At 45.2% G+C, this 20,674-nt stretch overlaps 1 protein-coding gene across 2 annotated transcripts in view; it reads left to right on the top strand.

Annotated features, from left to right (window-relative positions):
* PROM1 (prominin 1) overlaps positions 1 to 20,674 on the top strand; it is a 181,978-nt gene that overhangs the window by 74,968 nt on the left and 86,336 nt on the right. The window contains exons 4-5 of one of the 2 annotated variants that reach the window (XM_060246183.1): positions 14,365 to 14,423; positions 18,888 to 18,914. In XM_060246183.1, coding sequence (XP_060102166.1) covers positions 14,365 to 14,423; positions 18,888 to 18,914 — 86 coding nt within the window. The remainder of the gene's footprint in view (positions 1 to 14,364; positions 14,424 to 18,887; positions 18,915 to 20,674) is intronic. The other variant, XM_060246184.1, reaches the window with a different exon arrangement.

Genomic DNA, 20,674 nt, shown 5'->3' with positions numbered 1-20,674 from the left:
TAAAATAAGGGCAGACCACAATCCAATAATTTGGTCTGCAAAGTCAGGGGAAAAGACTCCAAGGTGGCGGATAAATGAGGACTTGCTACAGAAACAGGAGATAGTGGTGTCTCTGAAAAAGGAAACTAAATGCTTTTCCCAAATAAATGAAAATGAGGATACTCAATTTCAAATCGTGTGGAATGCTTATAAAGTGGTAATGAGGGGCATTTTAATTACATTGAATAATAAAGATAAAAGAGCCAAAAATAAGCAAATGATGGACATTCAGAAAGAAATTGGAAAAAAGGAGAAGAAGCTTAAAAAGCAACCTGAGACATTTGCTGAATAAAGAAGGGGAATGGAATTTAAAAAGATTCCAAATCTTTTGAAGGAGCGAATAAATCTGGAAAATATCTTGCTTGGCAAATGAAAAAAAGAAGGGAGAATAAAGTAATTAATAAAATTGTGTTGGGAGGAAAAGACGTTGTTGATCATGAAGGAATTAAAAGAATTTTATAAATATTACGCCAAGCTGTTTAAAGGTCATAGCTTGGATAGAAAAAAAATTGATGCGTATCTACAGAAATTTAAGGTAAACTCCTTAACAGAAAACATGGAGAATGTATTAAATAAACCAATTGAGAGAGGAGAAATAGAGGAGGCAATTAATTCAATGAAATTAGGAAAAGCACCCAGTCCAGATGCCTTTACGGCAAAATTTTATAAAGTTCTCGTGAAGACGCTATTACCAAACCTTCAGAAATTGATGAACATTATAAGAATAGATGGGAGAATTCCCAATCATGGAAAGAAGCAGTAATTTCTTTGATACCAAAAGAAGACAGAGACGCTACAAATGTGAAAAATTATAGACCAATTTCATTACTTAATAATGACTATAAAATATATGCAAGAATTTTAGCAGAACGCCTTAAACAGCATTTGAACAGTTTTATTAAAGAAGAGCAAGCAGGATTTCTTCCCAAGAGACAAATTAGAGACAATATTAAAACAGTTATAGACATCATTGAATATTATGAAAAACACCCTGAAAAAGAAGTAGCATTATTTTTTGCAGACACAGAGAAAGCATTTAATAATGTGCACTGGGATTTTATGTTTGCAGTGATGGAGAAACTGAGATTGGGAGAAAACTTTATAAGAATAGTAAAAGCGATATATTCTGAGCAATCATCAAGGCTCTGTATTAATGCAGATTTAATGGAAAAAATGATTATAAATAAAGGAACTAGACAAGGTTGCCCTTTATCTCCATTGATATGTATGACTTTAGAGGTTTTGTTAATGCAACTCCAAGAAGATTGGAAGTGAAAGGTTTTTCTTATAAGTACAGAGCATTTGCAGATGATGTGATGTTTATAAATGAAAACCCCACTCATGTAACAGCATTGTTGCTTCGTAAGATACAAGAATATGGAGAATTGGCAGGTTTTTACATAAACAAAGAAAAATCGAAAATTATGTGCAAAAATACGTTAAAGAGCAAACAGGAAGAACTACAGAGGTTAACAGAGTGTGAAGTTACCTCCAAAGTAAAATACTTAGGGGTGGAAATAACAATGAAAAATATCAATTTGTATAAAAATAATTATGAGAAATTTTGGCGTAAGATCAATGGAGATATGATAAAATGGAACAAATTGAATCTGTCTATGTTGGGCAGAATTTCTGCAATTAAAATGAATGTCTTACTGAGAATTATGTTACTGTTTCAAACAATTCCAATAGTGAAAGACAACAAACATTTTAATAAATGGCAAAGGAAACTTTCAGAATTTGTATGGGCCGGAAAAAAACCAAGAATTAAAATGAAAATTTTTGATAAATGCGAAAGAAAGGGGTGGATTTCTGTCAGAACTTAAGAACTCCAGGCAGATCCCATACTTAGTTTCCAAGCTAGGATTTTATTAGAGAGAACTAAGAACTGTTAGATACAAGGTACAAGATAACAGTGATGGCGAGAGCCAGCACTGGCCCAGTTTTATATAGTAAAACAAACAACCCACAAAGCTTTAATTCACACCGTTACAGGCACATCTGTCTTCCCACCAGTGCTATCAGCAAAGACGTTGCCTCCTTACTCTGAAGGCCACACGATTCGGCTTCAAAGGGTGTCAGTGTGAGAAAGTACAGAGATACAACATTATTCAGTCTACAGCCCCCAAATACTTTGGATACCATCGGGGCAGGGTTAACTACTACTCAGGCACTTCAGGTTAAGAAAGGTTACAATATGGGGTCGGTCTGGTTCAACGCTCAGGTCCCCTCTACGCATACTTGCCAACCATCAATTATACTGGTTCTACATTAAGCTAGCAATAATAAAGTTACAAGTTCTGACATACTGCCCCCCCTAAGCGCCCTCCCCCGGGGGGTGGCGGCTTGGGCTTGTGCGGGTACAGCAGGTGAAACTTTTTTAACAATTGCGGCGCAGCTACGTTCTGAGATTCGACCCATTCATCACAGCTCGGGGGGAAGTGCTTCCACCTGATTAAGTAATACAGTTTCCCCCGTTTGACTTTGGAGTCCAGGATTTCGTGGACTTCATGGTGACTCTGACCCCTCACTGTCGTCGGAGGGGGCGGCGGAGCCCTGGGATGGAAGGACGTGGCACCAGGGTCTTTCCGGAGTAAGCTGCAATGAAAAACAGGATGGATTTTGCTTAGAGACTTGGGCAGCTCGAGTTCTGCAGTCACCTTATTGATTACTCGTTTGATCCTAAAAGGCCCAAGAAACTTCAACGCAAGTTTGCGGCAGGGCTGAGGAAGGGGGAGGTTTTTTGTGGACAAAAAGACAGTGTCTCCCACTCTCAATTCCCATTCAGGAGAGTGTTTTTTATCAAACTGTTTTTTGTAAGCCTTTTTCGCTTCCTCCAGGTTCTCCTGAATTCCCTTCCAGCTCTCCCGAAGGCCTTCCCACCATTGTTGGCACGATGTGGGTTCTGAGGGGGTGGCAGGGAGGGGAAGCGTTGGGAAAGGCTTGCCCTCATAGCCATTTATGATTTGGAAAGGAGAGGTTTTAGTAGAGCTGTGAAGGCTGTTGTTGTAGCCGTATTCAGCGAATGGGAGTAGGTCCACCCAGTTGGACTGTTGGAAGTTAATGAAACAGCGGAGGTACTGTTCTAGAAGGCTATTAACCCTCTCCGTCTGTCCGTCCGACTGGGGGTGGTAGGCTGAGCTGAGGCCCTGCTCAATACCCGCAAGTTTGCAAAACTCCCGCCAGAAGTTGGCAACGAACTGCGTCCCGCGGTCGCTAATGACCTTGTCTGGGAACGAGTGTAGGCGTACAATGTGTGTAAAGAAAAGTTGGGCAAGTTTTTTAGCCGTGGGGAGCTGCTTGCAGGGGATGAAGTGGGCTTGTTTGGAGAATGTATCGACCACTTCAAGGCAAACATGACTGCAAAAGCCTCCTTGTCCCACACTGACCAATTTTTCTGCTCGTTCGAGAACTTTCGTGAAATGTAGGCGCAGGGGCGCAGAACCCCGTTGTCCCCCCTTTGCATTAATATGGCTCCGACGGCGGCGTCGGAAGCATCACATTGAACCACGAAAGGTTTTAACTCGTCAGGGTGGGCCAACACGGGCTCCGAGGTGAAGAGGCGTTTCAATTCTGTAAAGGCTTTTTGACACTCGGGCGTCCACGTTAGGCGCGCGCCCGGCTTTTTTGCCTCTGCCCCCTTCCCCTTTGTTTTAAGGAGCTCCGTAAGGGGTAACATGATGGTGGCGAACCCCTTTATGAAGTCGCGGTAAAAATTTGCGAACCCGAGAAAACTTTGGAGCTGTTTGCGGGTTCGTGGGGGCTCCCAGTCTAGCACCGCTTGAACCTTTGCTGGGTCCATTGACAACCCTTCCCCCGATACTCGGAAGCCTAGATAGTCTAGTTCAGTCTTGTGAAATTCACATTTTGATAGTTTGGCATACAACTTGTGCTTGCACAGGGTGCTCAACACTTTTCTGACTAGTGGTACATGTGACTTGAGATCTGGCGAATAGATAATGATGTCATCAAGGTACACCACCACCCCCTTAAACAGGAACTCTCGCAGAACCTCGTTGATAAAGTTCATGAATACCCCAGGGGCCCCCTGTAGCCCGAAAGGCATAACCAAGTACTCAAATTGTCCTAGCGGGGTATTGAACGCGGTCTTCCACTCGTCCCCCTCCCTGATGCGGACTCGGAAGTACGCGTCTCGGAGGTCGAGTTTTGTGAATATTTTCCCTGTGGCCACAGTATTCAATAGGTCCTTAATCAATGGGATCGGGTAGGCATTAGACATCGAAATCCCGTTTATCGAGCGAAAATCTGTGCAAAGTCTAAGCGACCCATCCTTTTTCTTTCTGAAGAGGACGGGGGCGGCATGGGGGGCTGTTGCCGGTCGTATGAACCCCCGCTTCAGGTTTTTGTCCAAAAATTTGCGGAGTTCCGCTTTCTCCGCCCAACCCATGGAGTACAGTTTCGCTTTTGGCAGTTGTTGCCCCGGGATCAGTTCGATTGCACAGTCCGTGGGGCGGTGAGGTGGTAACTCATCCGCCTCCTTCTCACTAAAGGCCAGTTTTAAGTCCCGGTATTCTTTGGGGATCGAGGCGACCTCCTCGAGGGTGAGGCAGGCTCGCTCATTCCGGGGAGGCGGATGCGGCCCCCATTCGGGGCGCCAATGGTGGTGTTCGCACCTCCAGTCCGGGAATCGGACGATCTGCTCCTCCCACCTTATGTCTGGCTGGTGGCGGGCGAGCCAACCCGAGCCCATCACCACATCAAACGAGCAAGAGGGGGCAATTACAAAAGTTTCGATCCCCCAATGCTCTTCGGTCCCAACGGGGACCGCCTGCGTTTCTAGCTTACATGGCTCTCCCCTCATGGGCCCCCCGTCCATCTGCTGGAAAAGCATGGGTAGCGGGAGGGGGGACGTGGCTAATCCTAGCGCCTCTACTAGGCGGGGGGTGATTAAGTCCCGGTTGCACCCCGAGTCGATTAGTGCTCGGGCATGCATGAACCGCTTTAGGTTCGGGTTGAGAAGGGTTACGGCCATAAACAATAAACCCCCAGTGGCTCTCACCGTGAGGAGTGCCGGCTGTTGCTGGACCTGCTTCGCGGCACCCATTAAAGCAGGTCGTTGTCGTTTCCCGCCGACTCGGTGTCGTCCGACTCCCCGGTCGATTCTTCCACGGTTTCTGGTTCGGCGGTAAAATCCTCGTCAGTCGCCAAGGTGGTGGCGACGGAGCCCCGTCCGGGCTCTTTCGGCCGATTACTCTTTTTCTTCTTGGGCCCCGATGCGGTTGGCCTGGCTGTCGGCGGGGTGGACCCCGCTTTGGCTGGGCAGTTAGAGGCGAGGTGGTCCGGGTCGCCGCACCGGTAACACTTTCGGGCAGTGGTGGGGGTCGAGGTTGTCGGGGCCCGTCGCCCCTCCGCCTTGGTGGGTGTGGATTTCAACCCCTTCTTCGCCAGTTGCTGTCGGCGAAGCCCCACGTGCTGGATGTTGGTCTCGACCTCCCCGGCTAGCTGGATCCACCCGACCAAGGTGTCGGGTCGCCCGTGGCTGTAGCAGCGGTCGAGGACGTTCGGGTTCAGCCCGTTACAAAAAGCAGTATATTTCATAATCTCGTTCCACCCTCTCACTGCCGCGCAGTAGCCCAGGAACTCCGTGGCATACTCGCGAATGGATCGGTTGCCTTGTTCGATGCGCTGGAGGGCTGCGATGGCTTTCTCCTCGCGGAGCGGGTCGCCGTACTGGCGGAGCATGGCGTGCAGGAACCCCGCTACGGTTGCTAGCTCGGGCTTCCTCGCGGTGAACAGCCCGACGTACCATTTGCGGGCTGGACCTCTCAGTCGGGACGCAATGTGGTACACTCGGCTGGCTTCGGTCGGGTAGTCCGCACCCCAGTGGGTAAAGAACGTGTCGCACTGTATGGTGAAGTACTCCACGTCCTCTGGGCTCCCGTCGAATGTAATTTTCAGCTCTCTCCCCCCCCCTGCGGCCGGGGGTGCCGCGGGTTGGGGCACCGGGGCCGGCAGGGCCGGTAGGGCTGGTGCAGCTGGGGCCGGCGGCGCCGGCGGTGCGGGCACGGGGACCGCCGGGGGCGCCGGAACCGGCGGCGCCGGAGGTGCTGGGACCGGCGGCGCGGGGGCCCCCGGGGCCGGAGGCGCCACTGGTTGTGGGGCCGGTGGGGCTGGAGCGGGCACCACCGGCGGCGCGGGAGCCAGCGGGGCCGGTGGGGCCACGGGCGGTTGCCCCAGCGGCAGCCCTCCCACGGGGATCCCCAGGACCGCCGTCTGCAAGGTGCGGAGCTGGTCGTAGATCGCGCCTAGGTTCTGTTGCATCTCCTCGGCCATCATAACTCGGGAGGCGTGTACGTCGTTGTGAATTTCCCGTACATAGTCGAACAGGTCGTTGCGGAGGCTCCGGACCGGGTCGTCCCCGCCTCGCGGTTCTGGACCTTCGCCCTGGTCGTCGTCTCCGTCTCCGCTTGCCCCGTCGCCCAGCATACTTCTGTACCGCTGCTCCGCCGCGTCGATCGCCGCCGTGGACTTCCGCGGGCTCCAGGATCGGGGTGCGGCGAACGCGTCCACCGAGAAAGGTGCGGGCACCTTAATCTTGCGCCTCACCCCCGTCACCTTCGGGTCGAGCGGCGGGTCCTCCGTTGGAGTGGTGGGCTCTCCGTTGTCTGGAACCTTTGCAGCCATCGGGCCGGGTTTCCAGTTCAGATAAGCTCCGAAACAATGGGATCACTGTTATAATGTCAGAACTTAAGAACTCCAGGCAGATCCCATACTTAGTTTCCAAGCTAGGATTTTATTAGAGAGAACTAAGAACTGTTAGATACAAGGTACAAGATAACAGTGATGGCGAGAGCCAGCACTGGCCCAGTTTTATATAGTAAAACAAACAACCCACAAAGCTTTAATTCACACCGTTACAGGCACATCTGTCTTCCCACCAGTGCTATCAGCAAAGACGTTGCCTCCTTACTCTGAAGGCCACACGATTCGGCTTCAAAGGGTGTCAGTGTGAGAAAGTACAGAGATACAACATTATTCAGTCTACAGCCCCCAAATACTTTGGATACCATCGGGGCAGGGTTAACTACTACTCAGGCACTTCAGGTTAAGAAAGGTTACAATATGGGGTCGGTCTGGTTCAACGCTCAGGTCCCCTCTACGCATACTTGCCAACCATCAATTATACTGGTTCTACATTAAGCTAGCAATAATAAAGTTACAAGTTCTGACAATTTCAACTGCCCAATCTAAAGTTGTATCACGATGCAGTATGCCTGGTGTGGATTAAGAAATGGATAACATTATCAAATAGAAAGTTACTAGCATTAGAAGGACATGGTAATGTTTTTGGATGGCATGCTTATATGTACTATGGGAAAGATAAGATGGATGGCTTCTTCGTACATCACTATATTAGAAATAATTTGTTAAATACATGGTCAAAATATAAAAGATATGGTGATGAAAGGAAACCGCTTTGGATTTTACCAACAGAAGTAATAAAACTGTATTCAGATACCAAAGAAGAGAAGTGGTTATCATACAAACAATTATTAAGAATTCAAGGAGGAAAGGTGGAATTAAAGACGGCCGAAGATATACAATATCAATACAATTGGTTTCAATTGCAACAAATAAAGAGTTTGCTTGAACAGGGCATCAAGAATTATAGAATAAGACAAGAACAAACAGAACTGGAGAGAATGCTGTTGGGTGAAAGTGAAAAGCTGATTTCAAGGACATATAAACTATTATTGAAATGGTCTACGGAAGATGAAGAAGTTAAATCACAAATGATAAAATGGGCGATAAATATAAATAAAGAAATACAGATGGAGTCATGGGGACCCTTACGGAAGAACTCTATGAAAATATCTACATGTTATAACATTGAAGAAAATTGCTTTAAAATGCTATATAGGTATATATGACACCTAAAAATTGGCAAAAATGAACAATCAGGTGTTGGATAGATGTTGGAAATGTAAAAGACAAGAAGGGTCTTTCTACCATATGTGGTGGACTTGTGAAAAGGCAAAACAATTTTGGCAAATGATTCAGCAAGAGATTTCAAAAGTTTTGGGATATAATATTAAGAAGGCGCAAGACATTTTTTTGTTGGGATTAAAAATGGAAACATTTCAAAAACAAGATAGAACGATAATTTGTTATATGCTTTCAGCTGCACGGACTTTATATGTGCAAATGTGGAAACAAGACAAAATACCAGAAATGTCGGAGTGGACTTTGAAAGTTATGCATTGGAGCGAAGTGGGCAAGTTTACAAGAATCTTAAAAGAACAAGATTTAGAGAAGTTTAAAAATGAGTGCGGAAAGTTTCAAAAGTATATTGAAAAACAATGGAACGTTAAAGGAAATTTGGCGATCTTTGACAATGGGTAATCTCTAAAGAAACACTATATAGATTACAGTAAAAAAATGAGATTATTGGATTATATCTTTTTCGTTTCTTTGTGAATGACTAAAAAGGACTACTATGAAGATGGATTACAATTGTAACCTATGGTTTTTTCTTTTTGAAGGTTTTTTTTTTATTATGAAGAAAGATTCTTTAATAGATAGAGTTTATTACCTTTTAACAAATTAAATAAAATAGTAATAGGGAATGGCTTGCTAAAGGGGTTGGCACTGTCGGGGGTCACCAAAAGGGGGGAGGGGTGGAGAAAATGTAATGTATGTGTATTAACTTTTAACAACAAATGATAATATGCTATTATAATATATTACATTATAATAAATTGTTTTAAGGTGATAGATAGATATTAAATTGTGTGTGTGTTTCTTTTTGTTAGACATGCAGCCCATAGGGTTAAATCAAACAAGAAGTTAACTTTTATTATGGTATTTACATAACACTGAAGAAAGCAAGGTAGAAGTTACAATAAAGGATGGGCACAAATCAGCTCACAAGCTAAAGTTTGTCATGAATTTCGACTGGTTCATGTTTCACAAATTGATGTTTGTGAACTATGAGCCGGCTGCAACTTTCACATATTTTGATGCCGTTTGTGGTGGTTCGTGCTATCTGCTCTTCAAGAAAAACAACTGAGCCATTTAAACCAGTTTTCTGCTGGCCATGGTTTTTTGCAGCTAACACCCCCTGTTTCTGCTGGCCAGGAAATGTCTTGGGGCCATTTAAACCATACTTTCTTCTCCCTGTGACTTTTTGGAGGGAGGAGCAGAAAGCGGTGGTTTAAATGTCTATGAGCCATTTAAACCCCTGCTTTCTTGGGGAGTAGAAAGCAGGGGTTTAAACTTTAATTGGCGCACAAACCCATACAAACCAGTTTGGTTCATGAACCAGCCTCCCATTTCACATCAGTTCATGGTCTGAACTGCAAAAATGTGCTCCATGTCCACCCCTAGTTATAACTTTTTGCTTCCCTTGATCTTTTGAGCTGTGGTCATATTCCTGCAATTGAGATCCTTTGGTTACAAACTGAATCTTTTCAGCCAGCTCTAAGCCGCTTTCCTTCATGGTTTCTCTCCTTCAGACATTCTCTTTTCCATCTCAGTTTCCCAGCTACCAACTCCCAACTGCTATTCTTAACTGCTGTTTTCCAACTGACATTCTCCATCATTTTGTCAGCTCTCATTGGTTGCTCTTAGGGAGAGGTGGAACCTAACCTGTCAATCACACTAGTTTTCTACATGCAGTGGGTTTTTACATGGGGAATGTTAAAATACGTGATCCTTCACCTGCTATCTGAAATGGTTCCCATTCTACAGGATTTTGCAACCTCGTTCTCCTGCGTTCCCCAGACCCTGCCTGGATTCTCACATTGGTAGGAGTTGCACTGCCATAATTGCATAGGAAAATTCAGAAACTAAATGGACAAGATTGTGATAAACACAAGTTTAACAATGTGTAGAACCAGCCCTAGCTGCTGCTATGTGGTGGGACAGGCAGTCTGTCGAAGTCTTGGTTTCTAGTGTGTGTTTTTGACTTAGCATGTTTTCATCTACATTCCTTCAGATTCATTGAACAGATTTCCTCAAATGTTACATATAGGTGTGTGGGCGGGGGGGGGGGGGTAAGTTGCCAGGAAGAGCTAATTAGAGTTAAGGTGCCTAAGTAACTGAGCAACAAATGGAGCTGAGATTGGAATAACACATTAGGTAAGACATGTAAATAGCAGCAACTTGGCATACAAATAATAAAGGAGTTAGCAACCAATGCGAGAACCAAGTTTGAGTCCACTGGCACCTTTAAGACTAAGTTTGATTTCTGGATATAAGAACTGAGTGACTTGGCAAGTGTAGTGCAATAAGAAGTTGATATCTCTGTTAAGACCTGGGGGTTCAATATGTTGTAATAACTTGTAATTCAATAATCTCCCAGTCTGTTTCTGATGTTCCTTTGCAATAAAACATCTACTTTGAGGTCACCCATTGAGTGACCTGAAAGGTTGAAATGTTCTTCTACAGGTTTCTCTGTTCTGTGAGTCTTGATGTCAGATATATGTCCATTTATATTTTGGCTAGAGTTTGAGCTTTTTGTCCTATGTAGAGAACTGAAGGGCGTTGTTGGCATTTATACAATGTTAGAAGATGAGCGAGTGAACAAACCCAAGATGGTGTAGTTGATGTTGCTTGGTCCAGTGTTAGTGTTGTCTGGGCGACTCTGAAGGATTCACCTGAATCGGTCTGCATGCTGTCCCTCATACAGCTTATCATGGGCCCAACTGCAGAATCTTCAGGAAGCTGGGGCATAGGACGTAACTTGGCCTCACTTTGACCAAAATTTGGGGCCAGACCGTCCCCTCTGGATTGGGAAATTTTTGGAGCTTGGGGGTGGAGCTTGGGAAGGACAAGGACTTCAGCAGAGTAGGATGCCATGATGCTCTCCAGAGCTGGACATCTGGGAGGAGCCAGCATCATTTTTGACTCGTTGCGTTTAAGGATGGATGTAAATGAGAACACAGTTTGTACAACCCCAGTCTGAATACCCGATGAAGCTATTATGTGAAAGGACCGGTTCCAGCCCGCAGCCCCATTACCAGAATTAGTGGGGTACAACTCTTGCTTCCACTGGCAATCTGCAGAAGGGCGAAGATTCCCATCATAAATTTATAAACTGTGCAGTGGAATTTATTGTTTTTGAACTGTTGCTTTTCCCAGTATCTGCCAGCAGCCGGATTTGGCAAGTCAAGGATTGAAATTGACCAAGCAGTGGTGTTATGTAGCACATTGGTGAAAAGATATATTGTTGTATGATATTGATGATTCTTGCATAAATACTTTTGTATCAATTGATGGTGAGGGGTCTGGAGACCAAGACCTATGAAGAAAGGTTGAAGGAGCTGGGAATGTTTAGCCTGGAGAGGAGGCAGCTGAGAGGTGATACGATCACCATCTTCAAGTACTCGAAGGGCTGTCATCTAGAGGATGGCGTGGAATTGTTTTCTGTGGCCCCAGAAGGTCCGACCAGAACCAGTGGGTTGGAATGAAATTAAAAGAGTTTCCAGCTCAACATTAGGAAGAACTTCCTGACCATTAGAGCGGTTCCTCAGTGGAACAGGCTTCCTTGGGAGGTTGTGGGCTCTCCTTCCTTGGAGGTTTTTAAACAGAGGCTAGATGGCCCTCTGACAGCACTGAAGATCCTGTTAATTTAGGGGGAGGTATTTGTGAGTTTCTTGCATTGTGCAGGGGGTTGGACTAAATGACTCTGGAGGTCCCTTCCAGCTCTGTGATTCTATGATTTAATTGTGTCTGTAATTTTCAGCCATGAGTACTTTTTGTTGCATAGTTGCTCAGTTTTTCCACAGTTTCGTCTTGTTCTGGTGCAATCTACCTGGAAGTTAGCAACCCAAGGCAATGGCTCTGCTGAGGCTTGGTGACAACCTCTTATTCATTGTTCAGTTTTGATCATCGTGAACTGCGAAGGTGTGGTCTTCCCCTCTGAAGTGTTGGATTATAGTTTGTCCTTGGGGGGGCTTTAACGCTTATTGATCAACTGCTTGTCAACTGCTACCAATATTTAGGTCCAGAGCACCCAAAAGATCACCTCTACCTGTATCAACCAGGCTAAGACTTGAGGTTGGCCAAGAGGGTTCAGCTGGTGGAAATCTGAGGGAGGACTTTTCAGCTGTTGCCCCCTGACTGGAACTTCCACTGGCAGGAGTTGCCTAAATTGTGTTTTGTTGCTTTTATGCTGCAAACTGCCTTGGAGGCTTTTGTTGTTAGGCAGTGCATAGATTTAACAAACTAAGCCTTCTCCTGGCTCTAATGGATGTCTCAGTCCAAACATGTGAAGAAGATTCCCTGCCATCTGCCAGCATTACCTCCTGCTGGTAAAACTGCATCTGATCCTCTGAGACAGCTTTGCATTGGAGGAGGAGTTGAATGCCAGACTGAACCCCAGCCTCTTAATACACTCTTCCCGGAGATCGGTGGAGGAGTTATCAGCTTCCTACACCAAGCTTGACCTCTTATAGAGAGGTTGAGAGGTCAAGGAAATTCATGGACTGTAGTGGCAGCATCACACCTCATGCTGTGCTTTCAGATGCCTCATGGCAAAAACCAGCAAGCAGTATAGCTTTTCAGGGCCTCTATTGTAAGTGGAGAGTCCCCTTGTAAACCTGTTGATTCTGCTAGCCAGCAGTGGACCAAAGGCCCCAAAAGTAAGGAAACCCTGCCAGGGCTTGGGGGCTGGCAACCCTACATTATATCTGCTGTTGAATTGGAAGTGGGGTATAGGCTGTTCTCATACAACTAGAAGTGGGCTTTTGTCTCTTCTAGGGTTGCCAAGTCCAATTCAAGAAACATCTGGGGACTTTGGGGGTGGAGTCAGGAGACTTTGGGGGTGGAGCCAAGATCACGGCTGTGACAAGCATAACTGAACTCCAAAAGGAGTTCTGGCCATCACATTTAAAGGGACGGCACACCGTTTCAATTCCTTACTTCCATAGGAAATAATGAAGGATAGGGGCACCTTCTTTTGGGGCTCATAGAACTGGACCGCCTGGTCCAATCTTTTTGAAACTTGGGTATTTTGGGGAGAGGCACTAGATGCTGTACTGAAAATTTGGTGCTTCTACCCCAAAAAACAGCCCCCCCAGAGCCCTGGATACCCGCAGATCAATTCTCCATGATTTTCTATGAGAATAAATCACCATAGAGAATAATAGAGTTCCCAGCAGACATTTCTCTCCCCTTCCCCCGCTTTCTGATGACCCTGAAGCGGGGGGAGGGCCTCCAAACCGGGGGATCCCCTGCCCCCACCTGGGGATTGGCAACCCTAGTCTCTTCCCATACAAGGCTTATTCTTGATCTCCCCATAAGCTAAGATCAAACTCATAAAGTGATCAGCCCTGTACAACAAAAGTCCCCAACATGGTGGCTATCAGCACCATATGCCTGCCAATACCTTTCTTGGAATCCACCACGTTTTTTTAGAAAGCAGATTGGATGGGTGAAACAAGGCCTCTGATTGGCCACTAAATATTTAATTGTGCAGATTTTTAAAAATGCTGTTTTGGCAGCAGCTGTTCCCACAGCACAAGGATCTTCATTGTGTGGCTGAAAATAAGCTGTGGCAGCCATTTTGTAGCTGGCTTCACTGACTATGGCAGCCATTTTGTGCTGTGCCCATCACACTGTCTCAAAATTCTACATAGGGCTGCCAAGCCCCCAGTCCAGGCAGGGATTCCCCCGCCCAGGAGGTTCCCAACCTGCTGGTCCACATTGGGCCGGTGGGGGGAACCTCCCCCTGTGTCGCTGGTGCAATGATGTCACCCAGAAGTGATGTCATCAAAATGGTGGCATGCACGCGGGGCTGCTTTAGGCGTTTCTGGAAAAACTCTATGGTTTTCCCAGACGCTCTAGCCATTTGGGAGGGAAAACTATGGTACAATATGTACCATAGAGTTTTTACCTCCTAAATGGCTAGAGCATCTGGGAAAACCATAGAGTTTTCACGGAAATGCCTAGAGCGACCCGTGTGTATGTGTGTGCTGCCATTTTGATGACGTTGCTCCCGGGTGATGTCATTGCATCGTGCACGCTTTGCACATATGCAGAAGTCCCCCACTACAGGAAGCGGGGGACTTGGCAACCCTGCTTCTACATGTCTCAAAAAGGTTGGGAACCCCTGCTGTAGACTGCATTGCCTGTGATCTATAAAATTCCTTTGCCAAAGCTGGTTCCTGAAGAGTCTTAGTTGATTCTGCATCCTTGAGTGTCTACATGCATGCAGTTGTCACAACACATTTTTTCAACAAAACTGTTAATGATGCTAGATTAGCATTTCATTTTGAAAACAATATTAAAATATTGTCTGTACATAATAGATCCCCCAGTTACCTGTTCTGAAATTTGAGACCGTTCTTTCTTTATTTTCAGATCTCATAAAAAAACTAGCACTGCAAAAGTTTGGAAGTTCGCCGGGTGATTATCAAAAGGTAACTTTTCTTCTTGTGCTAACAGTGGGCTTTTTTTTAGCGATATTTCTTTGTAAACAGAGTAACACTGCTTAAACCTGCTTTTAGCTTGTTTTAGAAATCCCAAGTTTTCAGATTGCCTTGTGCTGAGACTGCATGATAAGGCCATTACAAATGTTTCCTTTGGCAGAGCTTCTGCGTCATTATCAAAATATTTTCAAAAAGATTTGGGTGATTGTTGCTGCTACTGTTGCAGGATGTTCTCCGTGTTGTGGCTCTGGCCGTAGCGTTTCCAGCTGCAGCACAGGAATGAGAAAGCCAGGCTGCTGATAGGGAAACCAGCTGAGCTGTTCCCAGAACTCCGCTTGTGGACTTCTCATTTAGTTTAGAAGGAAGGAAAGTCCCGCTGTTCCAAGTCCAGCAGTTATGCAGACGTCCCAGAATACCAGAAGTATTTTGCTCTTAGGGAAGATAACTTAGTTTTAAATTTATACTCAAGCTAGCATGGCAGGGTGCAGATCACATATAAAGAATGAGTATTGTGGAATGCAACACAAGTGAGAACTGATGTAGCGTGGAGAGAAGGGATTAGGAAAATTTCCATAATGAACCTTTGATTTGCCACAAACTCACTAGGTCTTCTTTCTCTCTCTCTGTCCCTCAGAGAGAGAAGCTGCAAAAAGATAATGTGCATGAAGGCTTTTGAGCGGTCTAAAAGTGCTGGGAACAAAATGCTGGTTGCTGTGCTTGGATTGGATGCCAAATACTATTGACGAAGTGCAGCTGCCAAAGTGAGACTTCCCTGACTCCCCTTCCCTCCCGCTGCAACCCCCACCGCCCCCCGAAATTCCGGTTCTGGAGGAATGAAAGCACCTTCCTGCAGTTCTCACAGGAAACAAAGTGGGATCTGTAGTAGGAAGAGGGAATCGAGGAAAATTGACTTCCCCCCCTTCTGCCGACAGAAGTGCCCTCATGCCCTGCAGAACAAGATTTTTGGATCCGCAGCATAATTTTCATTATTGCACCCCCATCTTTGCATTCACCAAGTTGAAGTTTTTAACAAGAGCTGAAGCATAGCAAATGAGAACATCAACAAAAACAAAAACTTCGGCCAACAGAGTAGATTCTTTCAATCCCATCAGTATCATTTATTTTAACTCAAGTCATGTTTTCTGTCGTTTTTATTCAGGTGAGATGAGAATTATTTGCCAGGATGTCAGAGAGCCATTGAACTTAGATAATACTAATGTTCTGTTAGCACTGAAGGGCCAAACTCCCCCTAACAGAAAGCCTATCCTCCATTATAATGTCCCCCTCATAAATAGCCAAACATATTTTGGTTAGCGTCTTTGCATATTTGAACATTTGACACTGAGATACCATAGAAAGGAGCCCCGTGGCGCAGAGTGGCAAAGCTGTAATACTGCAGTCTGAGCTCTCTGCTCACAACCTGAGTTCGATCCCAGCGAAAGCTGGGTTCAGGTAGCCAGCTCAAGATTGACTCAGCCTTCCATCCTTCTATGGTCGGTAAAATGAGTCCCCAGCTTGCTGGGGGGAAAGCGTAGATGACTGGGGAAGGCAATGGCAAACCACCCCGTAAAAAGTCTGCCGTGAAAACGTTGTGATGTGACATCACCCCAGAATCGAAAATGACTGGTGCTTGCACAGGGGACCACTTTTACCATTTTACCATAGAACGGGATCTCCCATGGGCACCATGACAACTGCTGATACTTGGTGCCCACCAAATGTTTTTAGAAAGCAGGCGACCAGGTTGAGCTTTTGCCCGGCAAGGTTTCTGACTGGCTACCGTGCAGATTTTTATAAATGTTATTTGGACAGCAGCTGTCACCGTAGCACAAGGATCTTTACTGTGTGGCTGAAGGAAGCTGCAGCAGCTGTTTTTGTGGCTGGCGCCACCTCGTGTGGCAGCCATTTTGTGCTTGCATAGACCCTGCTTCATCAGAATTCCAGAGATACCTACAGGCTGAAAAAGGTTGGGGACCTTGGCCATAGAACATGTTCTCAAATAAAATATTGTAACAAAAGAGGAAATAACTGTATAAAAGTAACAACTGTTGATACAATTCTTGGCTTGCTACTCTATATTTTGAAACAAACAATTTATTATCAGCTTAGCACAGAGGCATTTTGAATCTGACAAAAGGTAACCCTAATGGAAGACAGTTGATCTCTGAGGCTCCAACTGCAACTGTCTACGCAACAATTGTAAAAGCTGGAGAGTGTCTAAATATAAATTTGAGGGAAATCAATAATGATTATTGAATTCCACGCTTTACCTAATGTATTGCAGCCTGAAGAAGGTGAATGAAATGGATAGGTACCAATTTCGCCAAATCTGGCATCTAGTGTGTGGTGGGTTTTTTTGTCAATAACATTGATAATAAATTGTTTCAAAATATAGAGTAGCAAGCCAAGACTTGTATCAACAGTTGTTACTTTTATACAGTTTTTCCCTTTTGTTGCAATATCACTTTTCTGTATAGCTATCTCTTTCTGCTCAAATAGTAATAGTAATTTATTTGTGTTAAGCCATAGGCCATTACAAACAAAAAGAAAATCACACAGATAAAATGTTCAGGTGGAACAAATTATATATATAAATGAGACAAATTGTGAAAAATACATAAAAAAATATAAGCGAATACAAAAAACCGCATATGAAACAAACCAGGGCAAAATACACCATAAAGTAAGAACAAATATTGCGATCACAGAATAACCACAAAAACAGTAGTTAATTAGCACCAGTACAAACAGCTTTGGCCCGTAATTTCTTCGCTGTTAGGGCATACAATGCCATACTATGAGATATATTGGCATCAAAATCAGCTAACAGAAATACAGTCTTCTCAGAATCTGAATAGGCATGTTCTGCTCAAATAAAATATAGCTGTTCTCAAACAAAATATAGCTGTCATCACTGCACTAGACGGCACAGGCTGCACTGCTTTATGCCTATCACTGCCATAAATGCTGCTCTGAAGTTACAGCTGACCAGTGGTCCCTAAATAGGCAAGGATAGTTGAATGGCGCTCAAGTGGACACCAGAGTTTCAAAACACGCCAGGGGCTTCAGGACTGGCTACACGAGGTTCGTGCAGTAAATTTGACATCGTGTCAATCCATGGTGTCAATTCCCTACAGTTAAGGTCCCTTAATTATCCAGAGGCGTTTTCCTTTGGTTGTGTGATTCCAGCCTCTTTCTGTCATGCGATTCACTCACTCGCTTTTTGTCGTGTAACGTAACTGTTGGCTGCAGCAAATTGCATGGGTGCATGTTGTAACTCCATAACGTACCCTCCCACCTGAAGCAGTAAGCAGTGACTCACAAAAGCCCATACCCTACCGCAAATTTTGTGAGCCTTTATGGCCTTTTGAGCCATCCTAAATTATCTCAGCAAGCAGCTCTGTTCTGGGGTCAGAAGCTGGTTTTTGTGGAACAAGTAGAGGCTCATTTCCAGATATCTGGCTTTTAAATGAACAGCAGGGAAGAGTAGATTATTCAAGTCTGTCTTCATGAGTGAAAATGCAGCCATAATTGAAAGCATGTGACTAAAACTTTTAAAGGAAACGTGCAGCCTTTTTAAAAAAAATAGCAGTTGTTTCGGTCAAATACCACAGGGGCCTTCACCCCATATGTAACTGATGCTGCCATTTTCTACTTGGTATGCTGGAGTTAGAAAAAGAGTAAATTTTCTGCAGTGTCCTCCAGGGTTGTTATTGTTTTTTAAATCCTTTCACAAGGTAAATTTGTCTTAAGAACTCAGAATAGAAAAATGTAGTCAAAATAGAAAGTGAAAAACTGACACCGTGGTGAGATTTACCCTGTCTTTCTCTGATAAAACGTCAAAGAAGACACAGAAAGGTGTGTGTCTTTGTAGCTTTCTTTGTAGCAGGAACTCCTTTGCATATTAAGCCACACACCCCAGATGTACCCAATCCTCCAGGAGCTTACTGTAGGCCCTGTACTAAGAGCTCTGTTCTTGGAGGATTGGCCACATCAGGGGTGTGTGGCTTAATACGCAAAGGAGTTCCAGCTACAAAAAAAAAGCCCGGTGTGCATCTGTTAAGTTCCATCAAGTCGCTTGCGACTTAAGGTGACCCTATGAATTAACTACCTCCAAAACAAGCCTTGCTCAGGTCTTGCAAACTGTGGGCCCTCGTGGCTTCCTTGATTGAGCCAATTCATTTTATGTTTGGTTCTCCTCTTTTCCTGCTGGCTTCAGCTTTGCCTATCGACACGTGGGCTGTAAGAACACCACCAAGTAAACAACACAGAAACCTTCACTTGGTTAAGTTTGCAAAAATGGCAGCTGCAGTGACGTCAATGCTTGATGTTCTAGTTTTACTTATTGCACAGCAAATGTTGTCTTGGGGTGTTTAATTCATTGCTCACCTGCCTTGTTTTTATGCATGCTGCCTGCTCATCATACACATTTTCCATCTACCTTGACCTCCACAGCCAGAAAATATTGTCCTGACTCTTCAGGTAAATCTTTCTCATTGTCCCTGACATTCCCGCTGTCACTTGAAAAGCTGTGTTAACCAACCAATTACTGCATGCCATATTGTGTTGTTTTTCTTTCCCTGTCCCTGATAGCTCTGACATTCCTTCTAACAGCTTGAGTCGGAGCATTATCCAAGTTGTTACGAATTTTGCTTCTCAACACTTGCTTTGTGGCTGTTCAATATTTTGACTCCCCCTGCCCCCCCCCCCAGTGGAACCCTTCTTATAATAGTAAATGGATCAGGGGTATAAATGGCAGCGTTAATACTTGAAGCTGTTTTCGCTGAGGAAGTTGAGCAGTTTGGGGGCGGATTTGCTGAAAGTGGAACTGGAGCGTGATGAGATGCAGCCGGTGAGAAACGGGCTTGCAGCTGGCCCTGGAGGAAGGTGGCGGGCAGCTGGTCCCTCTCTCTCTCCCTTGCTCCCTCCCCCCTGCCCTGAACTGGCACTAGAATAGCCATAAATGGGCATTCTGAGGGAATTTCAACAGCCCTCTCAGAGCATCACGAAAGGTAAAGAGCAGTGAGGTGCCCTGCTGACATTGAAAATTCAGGTCCCTTGAGAGAAAATTGAACTCCCTGGACAAGGAGAATTTTTCTTTCCCTCTCTCCCCCCCCCCCCCCAATTACTAGAACACAAAGGCATCCAATGAAGCTAATGGGGAGTAGGTTAGGGGTGGACAAAACGAAATACTACTTTGCGCAGTGAGTGATTAAAATGTGGAATTCCCTGCCAGAGGATGCAGTGATGGCCACCGGAATAAACTGCTTGAAGTGGGATTAGATAGATTCATGGAGGGTGAGTCTATCAATGCCTGAGGGGAACCTCCACCTTCTGAATCCCAGTGGAAGGAGGCAACATCACGGGAAGGCCTCAGCCTCTGTGCCCTATTGTTGGTCCTGGAGAGGAACCAGTTGTCCACCGTGTGAGGCAAGATGCTGGACTGGATGGACTGTTGGGTTCTTCTTGTGTTCTAATTCCTTTAAAAAAAAAATCTGGCCTGACTTTGGTTTGTTTAAGGCAATAATTAAGGGCCTAAGTTCCATCTCCTCCAGTGCTGTTTTCCAACAGTGGCCAGACGGATGTTTCCGGAAAGCCAAAAGTGAGGCATGTTGGTGGTAGCCCTCCTCAACTCCCCCTCACCAATAACCAGTATTCAAAGCGCCCTGAGCCTGCCTAGGCGGGGAGGGCGGGATATAAATAAAAATTTATTATTATTATTATTATTATTTTCTTCTGGCTCTGAAGATTCCATCTAATTGTCAAGTCTGTCTCTGACCGTTTGCTGTATCCTTCCTGAGCTAAGCCAAAAATGTGTGAGCTGGAGGCTAAAAAACTGTGAGGTAGCTCATACTGACTCAGCTTAGTGAGAACACTGGTCAGGAGTTCTTCTGGATTCCCACTTAACTCCAGACTACAGAGATCAGTTTCCCTGGAGGAAGCGCCATCTTTGGAGGGTAGACTCTATGGCACCCCTTCCCCAAATTCCACCCCTTACCAGCCACCATCTCCAGAACTTCAGGACTTCCCCAGCTGGAGTTGGCAGCCCAAGGAGACCTGGGTCTCATTAGCATTCAGTTTGTTGCAGAATTTCCTAAGTGTTTTTTCCCTGCTCAAAATTAGCTTTTGGTTTTCAGTGCAATCGGACAACTTTTCAAAGTATAGTTTTGAAGAACACGCTTAGGCACTTTCCCTGGGGCATAAATTGTATTTTTTTTTTGGGGGGGGGGGTGGAGGGTGTT

The sequence above is a fragment of the Heteronotia binoei genome, chromosome 9 (genome assembly GCF_032191835.1).
Source record: "Heteronotia binoei isolate CCM8104 ecotype False Entrance Well chromosome 9, APGP_CSIRO_Hbin_v1, whole genome shotgun sequence".
Classification (NCBI taxonomy): Eukaryota; Metazoa; Chordata; class Lepidosauria; order Squamata; family Gekkonidae; genus Heteronotia; species Heteronotia binoei.
The sequence above is the reverse complement of the archived record's forward strand: the minus strand, read 5'-3'. Positions and strand labels throughout refer to the sequence as shown.